Raw genomic sequence first — 21,102 nt, 5'->3', positions numbered from 1 at the left:
AGCGCTGGTTTCCTGGGTGGGCAGCGGGGAAGCGAAACTCGGGGCGGTGGCTGCGCGGAGAGAGAGCAGCGCCATTGCTAAAGGGCAGGTCCCCGCGCCGCGTGCTAAGAAGGGAGGCTGGGAAGAGGGCGGCACGCTGAGGGGGCGTCTCACTCCTGAGCCCTGTGTGCTCCAGCCCGTCTCTCCCCTGGGCTTAGTCTGACCCTTGCCGGAACGGGCCATGTTCACCCCGGCTGGCATGGGTGGGGTTCCCTCGCGGGAGGTTGGACTGGGGCAGTGTCTCCCCGGGGCAGTGCAGGATCTGCCTTTCTGGGTGGGGGCCTGTACTGGGAGACCTGGGATTTCCTGCCTGCGTTAAGCAGTCGCTGTGTGGAAGGTACTATTCCGTCGTCGTGCATTTGGGGGCAGGGCTTAATGCCCTGCAATGACGCTGCAGCCGTACGCTAGACCTGTTTTCTCCCGGGCCTCTTGGAGTGTCACCCCCTCAAAGTGTGTGTGTGTGTGTGTGAACCAGAATCCAGCAGACACCCTCCTTCTCCCCCCCTCTGCTGTGCTAAAATAAGGAGAAGGCAGAACTTCCAGCACCTGCCTCTGCTCCCCATCCTCAGTGCCTGGCATCTTAGGGTTGCTGCAGGCTGCTCCTTTCTTGTAAGCTGTGATGTCTCTGGGGGTGGGGGTTGCCCTGAATGCTGTGCATGGAGCCGCTGGGGAGGAGGAGGCGAGGGGGGGGGGGTGATCCTTGCCTGCATGGTGCAGCTGGCGGTTCCTTTGCACAGGAGAAGTTGCTGGGCTTTACCTGTCCCCCAGGTGGATGATGGCTCCTGCTGGTGCTTTCCTTTCCCTGGAGAGCGGGGGCTGTTTTGCCTTCCCACATGCTCTGTTTCAAACTGGGCTCTGGTCCCCCGTGCTGCCCTGGTCTCCTGCCAGTAGGGGTTGCTGAAGGGGGTCTGGTGGGGCAGGCTCCTCAGCAGCGCTGGAGGGCTGGGTGGGCCATGGAGCCTAGGGGCAAGAGGTGGTGGTTGTCCCCGTCCCCCCCCCGTTCTGTGTTGCAGGTTGAGGGGGCACTTGTTCTCTTGCTCCCAGGCTGTGCCAGTGCCAAGCTAATATTGACGCCCTCTTGCCGCCATTAAGATCCCTGAGAAAGCCGCTGAGCCGGCTTTGATCTCTGAAACGCTCCACAGGGCTTTTGCCTTTTGCCATGTGTCCCTCTCCATCAGCACCTCGGCCAGATGCATTTAGCAGGACCAGGGACTGGCAGTATCACAGGTACCTCCTTGCTCCCGAAATAGGGGAGCAGCCAGTGGGCCACCCCAGCTCTCTGTATTCTGATTCACGGCGGCGGTGGGTGCACCCCCACCTTGTGCCCCACACCAAGCACTCTGGGTGCAGCATCAACCTGCCAATTGGTGGCGCTCGAGGGAGATTGATTTGCTGGGCTGCAGGGATGAGCAGTTCCATGGGCTCTGGACTGTGTGTTAACTCTGGGGCGTGTGTGTTGGGCAGCACGGAGAGGCCCTCGGTCGATGCAGTAATTTTATATCCTTGGCATCCCAGTCCTGGGCTTTCTGCCTGAGTGCATTTGAGCTCCTGGTGGGAGCGTGACTGGGCAGCAGCTGGGGTCAGGCTTCTTCCCGCGGTGTCCGGCTACACAGCCTTTCTGCGCCTGCGCGGCTTCCCATCCCCAGGGAGCGAGAGCCCACAGAAACTTGCTGGTAAACACAGGAAGGGCCGGGCCCCCTTCCTGTCCGAGCCGGAGTGCGCCGCGCACGCTGCCCGGCACCAGCCAGCACCGTCGTATGGAGCATATTTACGCAGCTCTGCTTCCCAGCTGGGGATGGCCTGCCCTGCTTGGGGCCTGTTCCGCTTGTTTCCAAATTGCCATTGACAGCTGGGGCCTTCTCCGTCCCTCCTCTGGCGCTCTGTGTAAGCGGGACACACCTGGCCTATTGGTCCCCTCGGGTTTCATTGGCTCAGGAGATCGGCTTGAAGATCATGAGATTTTAAAACCAAAATCAACGTTTGGACCTTGATATTTGCCTTCTGGCCTCTAGGGGCCACATGGCCAGTTCTTCCCCGCAGCCATGTAGACTAGACAGTGAATTAAAAAGCAGAGATTCTCCTGTAATCACATGACTCAGGTACTGGGGCTTTAAGCAAAACAACATGGGTCTGGCAACGCTGCGCAAATAACCCTCTACTTTTATTGTTGGGGGAGGGGCCCAGCCTGCTGCACGTTGTGGGCGACCGTCCCAGCCCGGCCTGTTGTTCCAGTAGGAAAATGGGGAAGGGGGCTAGAAACTTGGGGCACAAATAAATGCTGACAGCAGCGGCGCTAACCGGGGCGCCTGCGGCTTTGCGGCTAGTCTCATTCTGTGCCGGCGAGTGGCTCCCGGCGGCCTATTGCTCCTGTGGGTGTCCGCGTTTGATTGTGGCTTGTGTGTGGCGTTGCCCAGCAACCTGGTTTCTGATCAGATAGCATCTAGCCTGGTGAGTTACACCTGAAGTAGACAGACTTCCTCTGTGTATCCCCGGGAGCTGCCGTTTTTGTAACCCCCGGTATGGATTGCAGCATCTCCAGCACTTTTGCTGTTGCAGACGTGGGGTTTCCAGCTCTAGGCTGGCTGGAAGCACAGTGCCCGTCGTTTGAGCTAAATCCCTCCAGGCTCCAGACCGGTCAGATGGTTTCACTCCTTAAAACAAGCTGTAATTTGCCTAAAAATAAACTCCAGCAAAGAGGAAAGCTGACCTTGTGGTTAAAGCACAGGATGGGGAGTCAGGCGACGCCGCTGCTGACTTGCATACGGCTTTGGGCAAGTGGCTTAGCCTCACTGTGCCCTCGTGTACTGGCGGGAGGATGGGCCTGAGCCTCCTACCCGTGCATGGCGAGGGTGAATGTTTGGGATGCCCTGATGGAAGGGGGAAGAGCAGGACAAGGCTAGAGTGACCCAGCTTGGACCCAGATCTGAATGTTCCCCTAGTTCTGTGGGCTTGGAGACCATGTTCTGGTGTGAATGAATCTCTGCAGGAGCTCTGAGGAGCGGGGATGGGATTTCCGATGCGCTTCCCTGGAGCACGCCACTGAGAGCAGATTGGTGTCGCTGTGGCCTCAAAGGTTTCCCACCCTCTGCGTCCCTGCTTGTGTCTCAGCTGTTCTCAGAGCGGGTTGAGTGGCCGTAAAGCAGCGGTTCTCAAACTGGGGGTCGGGACCCCTCAGGGGGGTCACAAGGTTATTACATGGGGGGTCGCGAGCTGTCAGCCTCCACCCCAAACCCCTCTTGCCTCCAGCATTTATAATGGTGTTAAATATATAAAAAGTGTTTTTAATTTATAAGGGGGGGCGGGGGTCACACTCAGAGGCTTTGCTGTGTGAAAGGGGTCACCAGTACAGAAGTTTGAGAGCCACTGCCGTAAAGCATCCCACACTCTGGGGAGCTCAGAGGGAAGCCATTGTTTAAACTGCTTGTGCTCTGAATGTGCCAAAACAAACACTGATAATCGGGATACACAAGGGCCCTCACCTGAACCCATCCTGCTCCCTGGTCATGGACGCTGCGGCCACTCTGCAAACTGTGCCAGCTCCGTGCCAATGTCTGGGGCAAAGAGCGCCCGCCGCCCGAAGGCCTGATGGGTGTTCCCCCGCCGTGGAGCCCACGCGCAATGGCATGTCTCCCAGTGTCTTGCCTTTGGGGTGGTCCATCAAGGTGCTTATACAGGGCTCAGCACTGGTCTACGCCCTCCACCCCCGTGAGCGGGTGCAGCGGACGCGTGAGACACGGGAGGTGATGGCTCTGTTGTACTCAACGCTGGGAGCCCTCCGCCGGAGCGCCACGTTCAGCTCTGGGAAAGACGGGAATGAACTGGAGAGAGTCCAAAGGAGAGCAAGAAAAGCCATCGGAAAACCTGGCCTCTGAGCACAGGCTGGAAGAACTCGGCATGTTTAGTCTAGAGAAAAGGAGGCTGAGCGGGGATCTGAGAAGCCTTCAGATATATTAAGGGCTGTTATAAATAGGACAGTGATCAACTGTTCTCCGCATCCACTGCAGGTAGGACAAGAAGTGATGGGCGTAAGCTGCAGCGAGGGGGATTTAGGTTCGATATTAGGAAAAAGTTTTGAACCGTGAGGGTAGTGGCCTACTGGAATAGGCTTCCCGGGGAAGTTGTGGAATCCCCAACAAGTGGGACAAACACTTGTCTGCCATAGGGTTGCCAGTTTTGGTTGGACGTATTCCTGGAGGTTTCTTCACATGACATAATCTTTAATTAAGATTAATCTTTAATTCCTGGAGGGTTGGCAACCCTAGTCGGGGATGGTCTTCTAGGCCAAGCCTCCCCAAACCTCGGCTAATGCTCCCCGCCGTGGCCCCAGGGCCAGGCTGTGATGGGGCTCGGGGCTTCTCCAGTGGGTGGGCCGGGGGTGGCTTGGTCGAGCCAGCTGGGGCTCCTCCAGTTGTGGTGGTGGCCTTGGCGCTCCTCTGACCCTGATGGGTGAGAACGGGAAGGGGGGGCACAGTGGGGGCAGGGCCCTCAGGCGGAAGAGGCTAAGCAGGGGGCTAGGCGCCCAGCACGGGGGAGTTGGGCCGGGTGACCTCTTCCACCCCTGTGTGTCTATGATTCTCTAATGTGGAAGCACCCACAGCCATAGGCCAGGGCAGCACCGCGCTCGGTGCTGTATAAACAGCACAGAAAGACTGTCCCTGCTCTGGAGTGCTTATAGTTGACATAATTCAACCCTGGGCACAGGATGGGCTCAGTGCCCTGGCCCTGGTGGGAGTCTTGCAGAGACGGTGTAGGGTGGGGCAGATCCCCCCGGAGGTCTGGGCCAGCCCTGCTGCCTGTGACTTGTCTGGGTGTCAAAGCAGAAGGGAAGGTGTGTTCCTGACTCCCGGGTGAAGTATGTCTGTCAGGTCCGGCTTTGCAGGGAAGGCTGCTTCTGGCGCATTCCCAGGGCAGGCTGCAGCGCGAGCTCCTGGGAAAGGGGAGACGATGGAACCCTTAGTGACACCGCGGGCTTCTTGTGGTGTTTCTGTAGCAAACGCTGCCCTGATCTGAAGGGGGGTGGGTGGGTTTGTGCGTGAGATGCATTGTGGAAATGGGAGGGGGAGGTTTTTGAATAAACAGTTACATAAAAAGTTTTTGGTTGGCACCAAATTACACCTATCCTCCGCCCCTTCCTCTCCAGCATTGGATGAGATTGATTGTTGGTTGTTTTTTTTTTGGCTGGACACATGGAGCTATTACCAGACTGCCCATTTTCTGGTAAAAAGGGGAAATCCTGGCAGCCTGAGCCTGGCGTGGGGGAAGGGAGTCTGGCCTGGAACAATTTCTCAGGGGACAATATCCCCAGTACGGAGCTCTGGCTCGCACGCTTGTTCTCTCGCTTTCTTGAGAGGATTTTTTATTTTTTAAATGTGTATTTGAAGCGGCTGCATCCCTGGAAGGAAAGTCGCAGCCCTTTCCAGAGGGCAGTGGCTGCCAGCCATGGCGAGGGGGTGCTGGGTGGATGTGAATGGAGATTTATCCTGCCCCCGTATGGTGCGCGCCGCCTCCCAGAACATCTGGCTGATTCCACACTGGGGTCACCCTGTGGGGCGGAGCCAATAGGGAAGGTCTGGGGATCTAGTGGTCAAATGGGATGCGCCTCATCAGAGCATTGTCCCTGGACCCTGTTGGCCACCCAAGAATCCCTCCGCCATGACCGGTCCTGGCATTGCACAGAGTGTGGGGAGGCCCAGCACGGTCTGTGTAAGTGAGCGGGGGTGGGGAGGGGGAGTTGCTGTCTCTGCAAAGGTTCGTGAGAGCCAAAGCCCCAGCAATGGGAGGAGGGCAGCAGGTCCCAGAGGCTCAGCCTGCCCAGGGGTGGAAAGCCAGACGGGAACGGGACAGGACGGCAAGTGGGAAAACCTGCACAGGAATCTGTTTCCCTTTGGCAGTCCTCCTACCCCCCCCCCCCCCCCCGCTCTTTGCACAGGTTAAGCTTCTGGTGCGAAGTGACAGGGAGGCAGGAGGGGCTACGTTTTGGGGGAGAGACGAAACCCTGGGAACTGGATCACAAAACCGCTGACTCTTGTCCAGTGGCATGGAAGCTGGACTGGGGCTCAGGCCCTGACGCTGCTCTGGGCAGGTGGGATGTCCCTGTGACGAAGTGGGACTGGTCCCTCTGAATACTGTGGGGGGGCCTCAGCTCTGGCCGACCCTCTGTCGCCTGGCAGCTAATGGCCAGGGCCCTTCCCCCCTGCAAGGGGATGCTAAAGGTGTTGGAGAACAAAGAGATCAGGTGACCTCCTGGCCGGGAAAGAGACACAGCCCAGAGAGGAGGGGCTGGGGGGGGTTTTGGGGGTTTTTGGAAGTTGGCTGGAAAATGGAGTGGAGCCCCGAGGAGCTGTGGCCTCCCTGGGGCCCCAGATGGACCTAACTAAGGGGGGTCTTCTTGTCTGTACCGACAAGCCCTGGTTTGGACCGTGTTCCTGTCGTCTAAATAAACCTTCTGTTTTACTGGCTGGCTGAGAGTCACGTCTGACTGCAAGGTGGGGGTGCAGGACCCTCTGGCTTCCCCAGGACCCCGCCTGGGTGGACTCGCTGTGGGAAGCGCACGGAGGGGCACATGCTGAATGCTACGTGTGAGCTTCCTGCCCTGCAGACAGTCTGCTCCAAGGGAGAGGAGGCTCCCCAAAGTCCTGACTGGCTTTGTGGGGAGCAGTTCCAGAGCATCGCCCGGGGACTCTGTGACAGTCCCCCAGCTCCCGAGCGAGGGCCAGCGTTCAGCAGCACTGGTGCTATCAGTGATGTCCTGTTTCAGGACAGGGGGCTCCGATGCCACTGCAATTCCCCCCCTCCCCCAGCTACAGAGCTATGGGCAAAGGAAGTGGGTCTTCTCTTTCCAGATTTCCCTGCCGCACCCCAGCTCCTGCTCAGGTAGCGACTCATTCTGAGCTCTGTCCCACTCCAACAGCCTCACACTCTCGTCGCTGAGTTTGTAGAGCAGCAGGCGTGGGGGGTCCCCTGGGTCTGGGATCGAAAGAATGCCTTGTAAGGTCTCTAATGAGAGCCTGCGTCACGCTGGTCCCCGTAATCCCTGCGAGGTGTGTGTAGGGATAAGCTGTGAGGAGTTATGTGGATATTCGAAATAGGTCTGTGACCCGAGGCAGGTCACCAGGTGATCCCCATCCTTCTGGCAGGCAGGGAGACCGGACACTTTTCTGTCTCTGGCTGCTCACGTGCAAATGGACGCCCAGTCACAGGCTGAGCAACATGCTAATCAGTGGATTGCGGGGACTGCAGGAAAATCCAAACCTGGCAGGGCTGATCCTGCGTAGGAGGCAGGGCTGTGAACTTTTGGCACTCTGTCTGGGGTGCAGATGAGCCCCCAATTATCCTTCGTCAAGGGGGGCATGAGTTGCCATGGAAGAAGGGTCTCTGCCATGCTGGTGGAAAAACACTGTGAGAAGGGCTTTGGGGGGAGCAGAGCCTTAGTGGACAAGAGGGCGCTTCCTTAGCTGGGTCTGGGCTCTAGTAGGTGTGGTACGATTGTATTTGATCTGTAACGCTTTGTTCCCAGCAGTTCTGCCTGTTCCCATATGGCTCTCAGAGCATTTGTACCGGCTGTCTCTAGAAACAGGCCTCAATGCTGCATGCTAAGCGGAGCTGTGTGCTAAGGCCTTTGGGACCGGCAGGCCTGGGGATTCTGGGAGTGTCCAGCGGCTCGGGGCTGGACACCGCAGGGGGATGCTGGGAGTCGGCGGGTGACTATCACTAGCCTGTATGAGGGACAGCGGGGCTGAGAGGCGAGAGCCGGGCAGGTCAGGGAGCTGAGCCCTGGCTGGCAGGCACAGAGAGGGCTCCCTCATGCTAAGGGGGTAGCGAGTGGCTCATGACCCTGGGGACACCTGGGCAGCGGCGGGGGGGTCTGGACCTCTTCCCTGCCGTGAGCCCGCACGTATCCCACAATCCTCAGCCCCAGGGGGCGAGGTTGGAATTGGCTGAGCAGATGTGCCCAGCGGGGGAATGAGAGTGGGCCCCTTCGCTTGCAGAGTGCGGCTCGGCCGCTGCTCTGTCCAAACCCTCTCGAGCCGGCACCGTCCAATGTGACGTTCCGGCAGGGCCGGGAATGGGCCTGTCAGCCGGGCTTGGCTGTAGCTAGAAAGGCAGGTCTGCGGGCAGCATTAACTGGCATTGGAATTGAGGTGCAGACGGGGTGAATCCTACAGAAAACACGAGCTCTGCTCCAGGCTGTCTGGCCCGGGGCCGTAGCATCCACGACAAGGTTCTCCTCCAACTTGAGCACGGGACGGGACGGCTCAAACCCTCTCCAGTGAATGGCCGGAGGGTGAGGCTGTCAGGGTAACTTCCATCGCCCCCGAGGGGCGTGATCCCGACTCCCTCCTGCAGGACTCTCCCACCCAGGGGTTTTGCCCTACACGGGAAGCAGCGTCTCCCTCCCCGCTGATGATGATCCAGCTTCAGAGTGTCCCTTTTTGGCGCATGAGCGAACAGGAGGGTTTCCCAGCGTGCCAGGTCCAATTGGAGGCTGGGTCCCCCCGGGGGATGAGCAGGGAGCACGGAAATCATGGCAAGGCTGGGAATAGGCCGCGTGTGTGTGAGGTGGGGTCCCGCAGAGATTCGTGTTGTGGAGCAAACTAAATGGTGTGAAGAACCAGACTTGGAAACCCGGTGGGGGCAGGGACTTAGAAGGACAAAGCCACCCTCCGCCCCCGCGCTGGAAGGGGTGTCCTGGCTGGGGCGGCGCTGGAGCTCTCCGAAGGGGTGTCCTGGCTGTGTGAGGCCCCTGCTGCTTCCCTCTTCCCCCGCACCTTGAAAGGCAGTGTCAGGTGCACTGGGGGTTGGGCATGGTCTAGTGGCCAGACCACTGAGCTGGGACCCAGGAGCCCCTGGGGTCTACTCCCAGCCCTGATGCTGCTCTTCCTCTTGGGGAGATTGGCCTTCGTTAAAATGCGTAAAACGCCGTGTAACTGCTGAATATCAAATTAGCCATGTGGCTGCCTGGGAGCTTCAGTCCCCTGCATGCTGCACATCAGGGTGATGGGGAGGAGTGGCACTATATGTTAAAGAAAGTGTAGATTCAAATGAAGTAAAAATCTTAAGCGAATCCACAGGTTCCATAGAGTCTCTATGGATAGAAATTTCATGCTCTAGTAAAAATATAACAGTAGGGATCTATTATCGACCACCTGACCAGGACAGTAATAGTGATGATGAAATGCTAAGGGAAATTAGAGAGGCTATCAAAATTAAGAACCCAATAATAGTGGGGGATTTCAATTATCCCCATATTGACTGGGAACATTTCACTTCAGGACGAAATGCCGAGATAAAATTTCTCGATACTTTAAATGACTGCTTCATGGAGCAGCTGGTACGGGAACCCACACGGGGAGAGGCGACTCTAGATTTAATCTTGAGTGGAGCACAGGAGCTGGTCCAAGAGGTAACTATAGCAGGACCGCTTGGAAATAGTGACCATAATACAATAGCATTCAACATCCCTGTGAGGGGAAGAACATCTCAACTGCCCAACACTGTGGCCTTTAATTTCAAAAGGGGGAACTATACAAAAATGAGGGGGTTAGTTAGACAAAAGTTAAAAGGTACAGTGACTAAAGTGAAATCCCTGCAAGTTGCGTGGGCCCTTTTTAAAGACACCATAATAGAGGCCCAACTTCAATGTATACCCCAAATTAAGAAAAACAGTAAGAGAACTAAAAAAGAGCCACCGTGGCTTAACAACCATGTAAAAGAAGCAATGAGAGATAAAAAGACTTCCTTTAAAAAGTGGAAGTCAAATCCTAGTGAGGCAAATAGAAAGGAGCACAAACACTGCCAACTTAAGTGCAAGAGTGTAATAAGAAAAGCCAAAGAGGAGTTTGAAGAACGGCTAGCCAAAAACTCCAAAGGTAATAACAAAATGTTTTTTAAGTACATCAGAAGCAGGAAGCCTGCTAAACAACCAGTGGGGCCCCTTGATGATCAAAATTCAAAAGGAGCGCTTAAAGATGATAAAGTCATTGCGGAGAAACTAAATGGATTCTTTGCTTCAGTCTTCACGGCTGAGGATGTTAGGGAGATTCCCAAACCTGAGCTGGCTTTTGTAGGTGACAAATCTGAGGAACTGTCACAGATTGAAGTGTCACTAGAGGAGGTTTTGGAATTAATTGATAAACTCAACATTAACAAGTCACCGGGACCAGATGGCATTCACCCAAGAGTTCTGAAAGAACTCAAATGTGAAGTTGCGGAACTATTAACTAAGGTTTGTAACCTGTCCTTTAAATCGGCTTCGGTACCCAATGACTGGAAGTTAGCTAATGTAACGCCAATATTTAAAAAGGGCTCTAGGGGTGATCCCGGCAATTACAGACCGGTAAGTCTAACGTCGGTACCGGGCAAATTAGTTGAAACAATAGTAAAGAATAAAATTGTCAGACACATAGAAAAACATAAACTCTTGAGCAATAGTCAACATGGTTTCTGTAAAGGGAAATCGTGTCTTACTAATCTATTAGAGTTCTTTGAAGGGGTCAACAAACATGTGGACAAGGGGGATCTGGTGGACATAGTGTACTTAGATTTCCAGAAAGCCTTTGACAACGTCCCTCACCAAAGGCTCTTACGTAAATTAAGCTGTCATGGGATAAAAGGAAAGGTCCTTTCATGGATTGAGAACTGGTTAATGGACAGGGAACAAAGGGTAGGAATTAATGGTAAATTCTCAGAATGGAGAGGGGTAACTAGTGGTGTTCCCCAAGGGTCAGTCCTAGGACCAATCCTATTCAATTTATTCATAAATGATCTGGAGAAAGGGGTAAACAGTGAGGTGGCAAAGTTTGCAGATGATACTAAACTATTCAAGATAGTTAAGACCAAAGCAGATTGTGAAGAACTTCAAAAAGATCTCACAAAACTAAGTGATTGGGCAACAAAATGGCAAATGAAATTTAATGTGGATAAATGTAAAGTAATGCACATTGGAAAAAATAACCCCAAGTATACATACAACATGATGGGGGCTAATTTAGCTACAACGAGTCAGGAAAAAGATCTTGGAGTTATCGTGGATAGTTCTCTGAAGATGTCCACGCAGTGTGCAGAGGCGGTCAAAAAAGCAAACAGGATGTTAGGAATCATTAAAAAGGGGATAGAGAATAAGACTGAGAATATATTATTGCCCTTATATAAATCCATGGTACGCCCACATCTCGAATACTGTGTACAGATGTGGTCTCCTCACCTCAAAAAAGATATTCTAGCACTAGAAAAGGTTCAGAAAAGAGCAACTAAAATGATTAGGGGTTTAGAGAGGGTCCCATATGAGGAAAGATTAAAGAGGCTAGGACTCTTCAGTTTGGAAAAGAGAAGACTAAGGGGGGACATGATAGAGGTATATAAAATCATGAGTGATGTTGAGAAAGTGGATAAGGAAAAGTTATTTACTTATTCCCATAATACAAGAACTAGGGGTCACCAAATGAAATTAATAGGCAGCAGGTTTAAAACAAATAAAAGGAAGTTCTTCTTCACGCAGCGCACAGTCAACTTGTGGAACTCCTTACCTGAGGAGGTTGTGAAGGCTAGGACTATAACAATGTTTAAAAGGGGACTGGATAAATTCATGGTGGCTAAGTCCATAAATGGCTATTAGCCAGGATGGGTAAGAATGGTGTCCCTAGCCTCTGTTCGTCAGAGGATGGAGATGGATGGCAGGAGAGAGATCACTTGATCGTTGCCTGTTAGGTTCACTCCCTCAGGGGCACCTGGCATTGGCCACTGTCGGTAGACAGATACTGGGCTAGATGGACCTTTGGTCTGACCTGGTACGGCCTTTCTTATGTTCTTATGTTCTTATGCTGCTGGAACTCTGCCTCTGCAGCTCCAGACACACCGGCCTTAGTGCTGCAGCTAAGAGGAGAAGTTCTGTAACCAGTACAGGGAGTATGACACACAGCTGAACAGTTCTGAATCTGTCCAGTAGAGAGCAGTGGCGCACATTCCCTACCCAGGTCTTTGCTGGATGGTTTTATGACAGGCTACTTCTAGTCTACTTCAAAAACTTCCCATATTATGAATCTGCAGACCCGAAGTTTAGCAAATCCCATGCCATGAAACCCCATGCTGGTGGGTGTCGGGAACGCCCCCGCTTTCCAGGGAGCGTTTGGCGGTGAATTCCCCCTTTCGGGGGCAGTGCTGGTACTCTTGTATGGAGTGGGCAAGCAGCCAGAGGTGGGTTGAGGTCAGAGCCTGTCCGCCTGTGGGCCCCCTCTTCCTTGGGTGGGGGGGGAGTGGTGGCTGGCAGCTTGTCGGTGCCTTGAGCTGTGGGGGGCTGGGAAGGGTCCCCCAGGAGGAGGTGATCTGGGTTCAGGCTGGCCTGACAGCGCAGGCCTTGTGCTGCAACGAGGCCTCGGTTCCTGGGCCGAGTAACGAAGAGCTCTGCTCGGGGGGGGATGATTCCCCACAGTGAGTGGGCAGCAGCGGGGGCCATGGGGCGTCCTGGCCCAGGCGGCTCAGATCTCTAACCCGCCTCCCTTTGCCTCTCCCCAGCTTGTGTGTTCCGGTTCAATGCCCTCTCGCTCGTGTACCTGCTCTACCTGCTGCTGCTGCCGTGGTTTCTGGGACCCACTGAACACACCATCAAAGGTAAGGGCCGGGGGCTGCCACGGCTCTGCCGCAGGCTCCGGGCGTGGCAGGTTTCCCTTTGCCATGCGAGCCCTGAAGGCTTGCCCTCTCCCCACCCCCACGCCTGCTCGCCTCGCTCTGTCCTGGCTGATGGTGACTGAGGCTGGGGGACAGAGATGCCAGCTGCAGTCACGGGGAGACTGCTGTGCTTCCAAGGGGCATTGCTCCGGGAGCTAGTGCACTCTGGGGCAGCGAGTTCCTGTTCCGGATACAAGCCATAAAATCCTTCCTGCCCAGGGCAGCCAGAGCGCAGGCCCCACCCTGAGGAGCGTCCTGGGTTTTAGCAGGAACAGTCCCGTCGCTCAACTGCTGTGGTATTCTCCACCCCTGGAAAGCCAGGCTGGAGTTGGGGGAGGCAGCACTGGTCAACAGTTAGAGCATGAGACTGAATATTAGCAGTCCTGGTTCTGCAGCCAGGGGCACGCCCCGTCCCAGTGCTGTGCCTCAGCCTTCCCAGCTGTAGAATGGGTGAGAAGGAAACTCCCCCTCTCTCTAATACTCTGTGAGAGGCACCCATGAAAAACATCCTCAGTGCCGTGTATTATAACAAGTCAGCCCACCTGGGACTACTCACTTGTCACCGGGCTGCACTCCAGACCCACTGAGAACTTCCTGACAACAGCAGGCAGAGGACACAGGAACTCCTGCATCCAAAGCTCAGGGCTCTGCCTCTTGAGCTGAAGGAGAATCTCCCTTAGCCACTAGCAATATTGAGACTATGGCACACAGCTGAGCAGTTCTGATTCCATGCAGTAGAGGACAGTAGCACACACATATGCTATTCATTATGACCTTATTCATCTGTATAAATTCTGCCTCTCTAACTGGGAGTGGGCTGAAGGCCACAAGGCAACTCAGACATGGCTGGGAGATAATCTCCCTGTCTCCTGGACACAGCCCATGTTGCTAGCTTGCCTTCCCCCAGGTCCATCTGGTCCAAAGTCCTCTCTCTGACAGCAGCACGCCCCAGAGGCTGCAGAGGGAGGTAGAAGAACTCGGCCATAGGCAGGTGCGGGATAATCTGCCCCACGTTATGTCTCAGTCTGGTCTCTAATAGTTAGCGATTGGCTTAAGCCCTGAAGCAGGAGGCTTAATACCCCTGCCAGAATTTTCATCCTTTGTATAATGGATATTCTAGTTCTCCGCAGAAATGTCTATCCCTTTTTGAATCATGCTAAACTCTTGGCCTCAGTGACTTCCTGTGGCAGTGAGTTCCACAGTCTAACTTTGCATGGGGTGAAGAAGTATTTATCTCTGTTGGTTTTGAATTTTTCATCTTTTAATGCCTTCAGGTCCCCTGCTCTCCCCATCCCATAACACAAGGACAAGAAGGTGCCGCTCCCCCTCCCATTCATTACTTTATGTGCTGCTCTTGGGGTGGATGCTTGCGCTTGGCGTGCAGGGGGACTGGGTCCTCCCTGGCCCAGGGGCTGGTTCTAAAGGAGACCTGGGGCACAGACGCGTGTGAATCGGCAGTGACAGGGAAAGGAAATGGAGAAAGCGTGGCTGAGTCCGTGGAGCTCCAAGATAATCCTGTGCTCTAGTTCGGTGCCCTGGCCCTGCCGTGTGATGTCCCCACCCCCTTTCTGGAGGAGTGGTTGCTTTGATTGCTGATCCTCGCCATGCTTGAGGGTAGCTGCCACTGCGGCTCAGCGGGCTGCAGTCTCACCTCTGAGCCACACGCTTGTGGGGTCCAGTGCCACACTAGGCCGTGAGCCTCTCGGCGGTGCTGCCGTGCAGACCGGGGAGGGGGTTGTGATGCCAGAGGAGAGACGCATTTAAGGACAACTTGGGTTCCAGTGGAAGTAAAAGATCCCAAGTCCCGTTGGGGATGATTGTGCTGGCCGTTCTGCCCCTTCCTCAGAGCCCCGAGGTGGGTCTGCGTGTGAGTGCCGGGCGATTGCCTGTGCACCAGCATCGTCCACCCCCCTAAATACAACTGGGACCCCAAGGCTTGGATGCAAAATCCTTCCTGTTTCCCCTCTCGCTGTAGTGCAGGCCCTGAGCCTCCTGGCTCATATGCCGCGGGCCGACTCCTGGGTGGAGGCTGGAGGAGGCAGCAGACGGCATGTGATGACTCAGCCAGGCTCCCTCCTTTAAGGTGCCATGAGCGCTCGTGGCCTGGGGGCTCTGCTCCCCACGCTGGCCCCGTGTGTCGCTGCTGGCTGGCTCGAACAGCTCCTGATTGGCGGTTCAGGGGAGATGGCTGCACAGCAGCCGTGGCTAAATCAGCTTTCGGGGGCGGTGGCGGGCAGCCAGCTGGCTCGGGGTTTGCAGAGCCAGGGGATCGTGAGAATCCGCTGCCGTTTTAGCACTGCGTAGATGGGGTATCCCAGAGTCGCCAGGCAATAATCCCTCTCCATGTGGCTGCTGAGAGCGCACCTGGCATGTGGCGTCCAGCTCCGGCACCCGCCGTGCCAGAGAAATGTCAATAAACTGGAGCCAGCTCAGAGAAGAGCCACAAGAATGCTGAAAGGACAGAGGCTCAGCTGGGGAGTCCAGGGTAAAAAGTCCATTCGTACGTGTCCTTCGGCGGGTCCGGCAAGGATCCCGGGGAGAGGAATTGGAATCTAGCTGGGAGCAATGGGATGCTGTGGCATCAAAGGAACAGAGAGCCTGGCTCTCCGGGACAGGACTGTGGAGTAGTGCCCAAGGGAAGCGTCGCTTATAGAGGGTTAAATCACTGCAGGCTGCCTGCCAGGAAGAGCCCTGCCTTAGCCCCAGGGACAGCCGAGGTGACCCACCGCGGCTCTTTGTACCGTCTCTAATCTCCGGGACCCCTGGCCGCTGCCCCGGAGAACGGGGGGTGTCAATGTGTCCGTGAGGAGTCCTGGCTCTTCGAGCTGGCGACTCGCTCATGCAGCACTCGGGGCTTAACCGGCCCCAGCACTGACACGTCTGCACCCGGCGCCTTGTTCTCCGCCTGCCAGGAGCAGGATTAGAGAAGAGGCCTGAACCCCGTCTGCACTCGTGCCCGCCCTGGCCTGCACCACCAGGGAATTATGGATCCTTCTTTCTCTAGTGTCAGCCCTGGCCTGCCCTCACTGTCCTGCACCCCTCCCGGAGTCCCGCTCGGAGCCGCCGCCCCAGCCGAACGGCTCTCCAGGTCTGCCTGTGCGAACAGCCCCCTTGTCCTGTGCCACGGTGCAGCATTGGCCCCCGGATCTGCCAAAGACCAGTTAGCCTCTTGGCCAGCGGCTCTGGGTGGGTGTGGGAGCTTTGTCTGCTCTGCCGGGAGGGCTGCTAAGGAAGACTGGACTCAGACGTTTGACATGCCGAGGAGAGGAGGGGCAGTCGAGACCCAGACTCCATGAGCCCTGGGGGATGGAGCGCCAGGAGTGTGGTGCGCCCTAGGGAGGGGGCTGGAACGCCATGGCCACGTGGGGGTGGGACCCCAGCTGCTGGCTGAGCAGGGTGGGTAGCTCGTAGGCTGAGAGTCCTGGGTTTCTCGGTCCGGGGGGGTTATTTTTAGAGCAAGGGGGGCGTGAACTGTTCTAAAGTGGGCGCCTGCTCTCCTTCCTCTGTGGTTTCCCCCAGGCCGGGCAGCGTGGGGACTCTAGTCTCCTAGTGGTTCCTGGGTGGTAGTGCCGCTGTTAATTATAGCCCGGCCTTGCTATGAATAGGCCTCTTGCTATGAAATGGCCAGTTCCAAACACCAGGCTTATTAACCAGAAACCTCAGAGCCGAGCTGCGTCCATCCAGCAGGGAGGGGGATGCTGTGAGCCAGCCTCGCACCTCGCTGTACTCGCCGCTGGAGCAGAGGGGCGTGCGGGGAGGGGCTGCCCAGCACTTCTGCAGGAGCAACATAGGTCAGAGGTGCCGGCCATGGCTGGGCTGGTGGGAGCTGCTGGGGGTCTCCGGTGCAGGGAGACCCACCACAGGTGGGCAGGCAGTGCCTCCCGCAGGGGGAGAGGTTGGCAGTGCCATGGCTTTGGAGCGATGCAGCGGGCAGGGCTTTGGGGTGTGGCGAGCGGGGCGCCCCTCCTCCGAGTGCTCGTGCAGTTGGCACCGGGGCTGCCCTGCTGCCAGAGCCCTTCTGGATCAGGCCCCAGGCCCGCCCACCCCCTGCAACAATTAAAAGATCCATAATCCGAACTGGCCTCCCTCGTGTGCCACCACTAAAAGCTTCTGCCCTTGAATATTTCATGGGCTTTTGTGCCATCTGAACTCGGCTCTCTCCAGCGAGCCGCAGAACAGACTTACAGTAAAGGATCATCGTCACTGAGTGAGACTTTGGACGGGCCAGTTCTCCCTCCCCTCCCAGGATCTCTCTCTTTCCAGCTGGGAGAGGAAAATGTGAGGCGCTCTCCCCCCCCCCCATTTGGCACCTTTGGATTGATGAGGCGTGGGTGAGCACAGGGGGCTTAGCAGCATCTGGTGGAAGATTTGACTAGGATTATTATCGGGGGGGTGGGGGTGAAGTTATTGGCTCACCTTGTAGCTTGCGATTGGAAAATTCCAGGCTGGCTTGAGCCAGGGCCGCAGCCTGCGGTGAACAGGGATGGGGAGAGGAGCCGTCCCTGGCAGGCCGGGGGAGCCCAGCTGGGTTTCATTTCTGCAGGCCTCAGGCAGGGATCCTTGGACAGCTCCCCTTTGTCAGGGCCAGCTGGGCCCAGGGGTTTCCTTTAAGCAAGAGGGGAGGTCCCTGAGACTGCCAATCGGGGGCAGTTGGGGTGGTTTCACCCTAAGGATTCCCCCCCCCCCCGGGACCCACCAGTTTGTTTCCCATGGGACCCCAGGCACGGGGTGGTGACTGCCGCCCCCGGCAGGATTGGCACTCGCTCTGCAGAGGTGTAAGGCTCCGTATCCCACTGCCCGTCCCCTTCGCCAGCGGCTGTCCCGGATAGGACGCCTGCAGTTGGGAGGTTGTCTCCTCCTTTGTGTCCTGGCTCTAACCCACACCCCACGGCTGACCCCGTGCCTCAGTTTCCCCATCTGTACCGGGGGGTGACAGCCCTTCCCAGCATGCCTGAGAAGTTGAACTCATGAATGTCCATTGAGATCCTTGTGTCAAAGCAGGGAGGGAGGGGATTTGTACCTAAACCTTCCTGCTCTTGATGGAATCAATGGGGCTGCCCCACATGGGACAGCGTCAGCGAGGCAATGTTCCTCATTCACTTCCAAACGTCCCTTTGCGCTGAGAGCAGAGAGGAAAAGCCCAGCACTGGGGACTCAGCCCAGCATCTACTCTCCAGCCTCTCCCCCTGCCCCTCACACAGCCCCCAGCGTACAGCCTGGGCATGGACTGCTGGAGTTTTGCTTTATTTTAGTGATTGGGTGTCTCATTTATCGGTGTGGGACCACAATGGTGTGTGCAAATTGGGAAATCTCCCTGCACAGGCACCTCCGCTGGCCTGGTTTGTGCACATCCCTGTGGTCACCATGCACAGATATAGAATGCAGTCCCACATGCGTTTTAGAATTGGACGGACACACACACACACACAGACACAGAGACAGCCCCTCTCAGCCCCCTCTCCCACCCCCGGAGTGCTGGCTCTGTGCTCCGACTGGAGCTGGGATGTGCTCCACAGCTGGCATGCAGAAGAGAAGGCGGTGGCTGGCAGGAATGGGAGAATGTCTCCCCTGCGCCCTGTTCTATCTAGGCTGTTCGGGCACTGGCTCATGCTGCTGGTCTGAAGTATTTGCAGGTCCCCTCTTCAAGTGAAGGCTCAGTTGCAGCATGGTTGGGAGAAGACAAGACAGCCCCCCTCACACACAGGAGAGACCCTCTGAAGGGCTGGTCCCTAGCACAAGCGTCTGACTGAGTTCCCCCAGGGGAGCCCGAGGTTCCTGCGGGGGGGGGGGTCTCCCTCAAGCCCTCCTCTCTGCAGGCTGGGTCCTGCTATGTGCAGCGCCCCCTGCCCCGGCCCAGGAGGGCACCACACCACGTTGACATCAAGCACGTGTCTCAGCTTTGCTGCACTGGGCCGGAGCGCTCAGCCCCGTGCAGGATCGAGCCCTCACGGCTGGTGCTCTGTATGAAGTGGTGTGGCTGTGAGCCACTGGCTAAGGATCTGACTTGAGAATTACACAATCTCGCACTGGCTGTTGAATGCCCAAAGCTCACGGGGCCTCGGGGTTTGGCTTGGGCCCGGGCCCGTCTATAAGCTGGAGCAGAACCAAAGGCAGGTCCAGTTTCATCTCAGACGTAAGCTGATCACTTTGCACAGCCCCCATTGCCCTGGCTGGCTGGGCTGCCATGCCCTGCACAGGGGTGTGTGGGGGGTACCCCCATCCCAGCCTGCCCGAGGGCTGGTGCTCTCGAGCGGTGTGTGGGGCAGGAGCTGTTTCTCTGAGCTGTTTGCTTTGTGAGAATGTGTCTGACTCCTCCAGCATTGCAGCTGGACAGGGCTGGCTGTGTGTGCAAACCGGACCGATCCTTCCCTAGGCGGAGCTTTGCTGGTGGACAAAGGCTGTGAAAGAGTGTACACAGTAATAAGGTCCTTCCTGGGCCGATGAAGTGGGTGTGGGAACTGTCAGCTGCCTGTGTGTGTGTGAGACAGAGAGAGCCTCGGCCTGTCACGTGGTGTCCCATCAGTTAATGTAGGAGCCTGGGGAGGAAGCGGGGATCTGCATGACACCCCCCCCGCCCCCGAGATCTGGGGTTCATTCCCCTCTTGGTTTCCCATGGCAGGGGATCCCGTTCCCCTCTCGGGTGGATTCAGCCACTCGCAGTGATGGGGGTTAGTGTTGAGACCCTCACAGCTCCAGGATTGCTCCGTTAGGTCTCAGGCCTCTGGCCATCCCTTGTCTACGGGCTCCCTCCTGAGCAGGGGTTAGGCTGCCTGGCTCCTGCCATGCCCTGTGCTACCCCCAGCAAGCCCGTCTGCCTAGCAGCCGGCCTCTGCGCTCTGCTTTCTCTAGTGCCGGCAGGTACCCCCCGTGCGCAGGCTAGAGGTCACCCGAGAGCCTTCCGGAGCCCTAGCAGGCCCAGGTCGTTCCAGCCCTTCCCCCGGGTTGGGGCCTCCATGGGCAGAAGGCCTGGTCTGTTCGCCGGCCCAGAAGGAACGGCCTGAGTCAGCCCAAGCTCATCCTTTTACACCAAAAGCCCTTTCTTTGTGTCCGAGTCTCTGGAAAGCCCAGCCTGGGCCAGTCTATGAAACTTCCCTGGGGGTTCCTCTGCTAGTGCCAGTGACTCACTTTAACCCCCCCACATTGTTCTGAGTCCCTGGAGGAGCTGTGGTCCCCCTCCCCGGGGCAGAGCACAGCCCTGGAGGAGCCATTCAGAGATCTGATTCGGTGGCCTGGGGTGCAGTATCCGTGTGCACCAGGCAGACTGCGCTGGGGGTAACGGGCACATGAGGGCATGATCTCTGCCCACCAAAGGTGCCAGCATCTAACCCCCAACTCCGGGGGGGAGGCCTGGGCGCTGGTGCTGCTCTTGACGTGGTCTGGGCTACCCTGCGCCAAGGCAGAGGGGCTGGCTGGCTCTGACAGCCCCACACACGTCTTCCCGCGGCCCGGCAGACTGCGCCAGTTGCGTTCCCCATCCTGCTGGTGAGGAGAAGGGTTAGTTGAATCTGTGCTCCCGTGGGAATCCCTCCCAGAAGGGACCTTTTGTGTCCCACCTTCTCCTTCAGCGGGTCTGTGTTTAAATGGGCGCCCGGGGGCCTTCCTGATTCTGGGCTGAGTGTGACTTTGCTAGAGTTGCCTTGAAGGAATCCATTGTCGATGACTCGAGGCAGCCAGCACCTTTGCAGGGCTGCGGTGGACGCTCTTCCGCCTGTTTGTTTCCTTGGAATTTACCCTAGGCTGGTCCCTACGGGAAGTCACAAGCCCTCCCCATAGCATGCAGGGTACCACATTCCTGGGTCAACCAACCTTGGGAGGTTTGGAGGCTCAGCCAGAAGTGTTCAGAGGCTGCTTCTCCCACCGCCTTGGGTGTGTGGACAGACACAGGGACCCAGCGTGCAGAGGACAGGGTGGGGAGTGTGCTCGGACTGTGCCCCCTGGTGGTCAGTTTGAGGAGTGCCATGTGGGTGGGGGTTGAGAGACCCCAATCTAGGGGCTCTTGGTACAGAAGCTTGGTGTGCTTTGCTCCCAGTCTGTGATGCTGGGGAGCAGTGCCAGGATGCTGGCGTCCGAGCACGCTGCTGGAAGGCGGGAATAACTTAGCCACCTCCAGCGCAGTGCAAACACAGCTGGAGCGTGGCGTGCGCTGAGACCCTCCAGCGCTGAGCCGGGGGCAGGCCTGCATTTGCACAGCAGTGGGTCAGGTCCCCTGTACGCAGCTGGTGGAGCGTTTGTGGGAGATGCAGTCACGCTCTGGCACTGGAAACATCACCCACATTGTGGGGTGTAGTGGTTAGAGCAGGGGGGGCTGGCGTTCTCATCCCAACTCTGCCACTGTCTTGGTGCACAGCCTTGGGCAAGTCACCCAGCTTCTCTCTCGCCCCCTCTGTAAGACAAAGATGC

The 21,102-nt window shown here is 56.9% G+C and overlaps 1 protein-coding gene across 1 annotated transcript in view; it reads left to right on the top strand.

Moving 5' to 3' along the window:
* Window positions 1–21,102, top strand: part of PIEZO1 (piezo type mechanosensitive ion channel component 1) — a 100,508-nt gene that overhangs the window by 26,830 nt on the left and 52,576 nt on the right. Inside the window, exon 2 of the mRNA XM_044986892.1 lies at window positions 12,550–12,645. Coding sequence (XP_044842827.1) covers window positions 12,550–12,645 — 96 coding nt within the window. The remainder of the gene's footprint in view (window positions 1–12,549; window positions 12,646–21,102) is intronic.

Source organism: Mauremys mutica, chromosome 14 (assembly GCF_020497125.1).
Source record: "Mauremys mutica isolate MM-2020 ecotype Southern chromosome 14, ASM2049712v1, whole genome shotgun sequence".
In the NCBI taxonomy this organism is placed as follows: domain Eukaryota; kingdom Metazoa; phylum Chordata; order Testudines; family Geoemydidae; genus Mauremys; species Mauremys mutica.
Note: the sequence above shows the minus strand (reverse complement) of the source record. Positions and strands in the feature narration are given on the sequence as shown.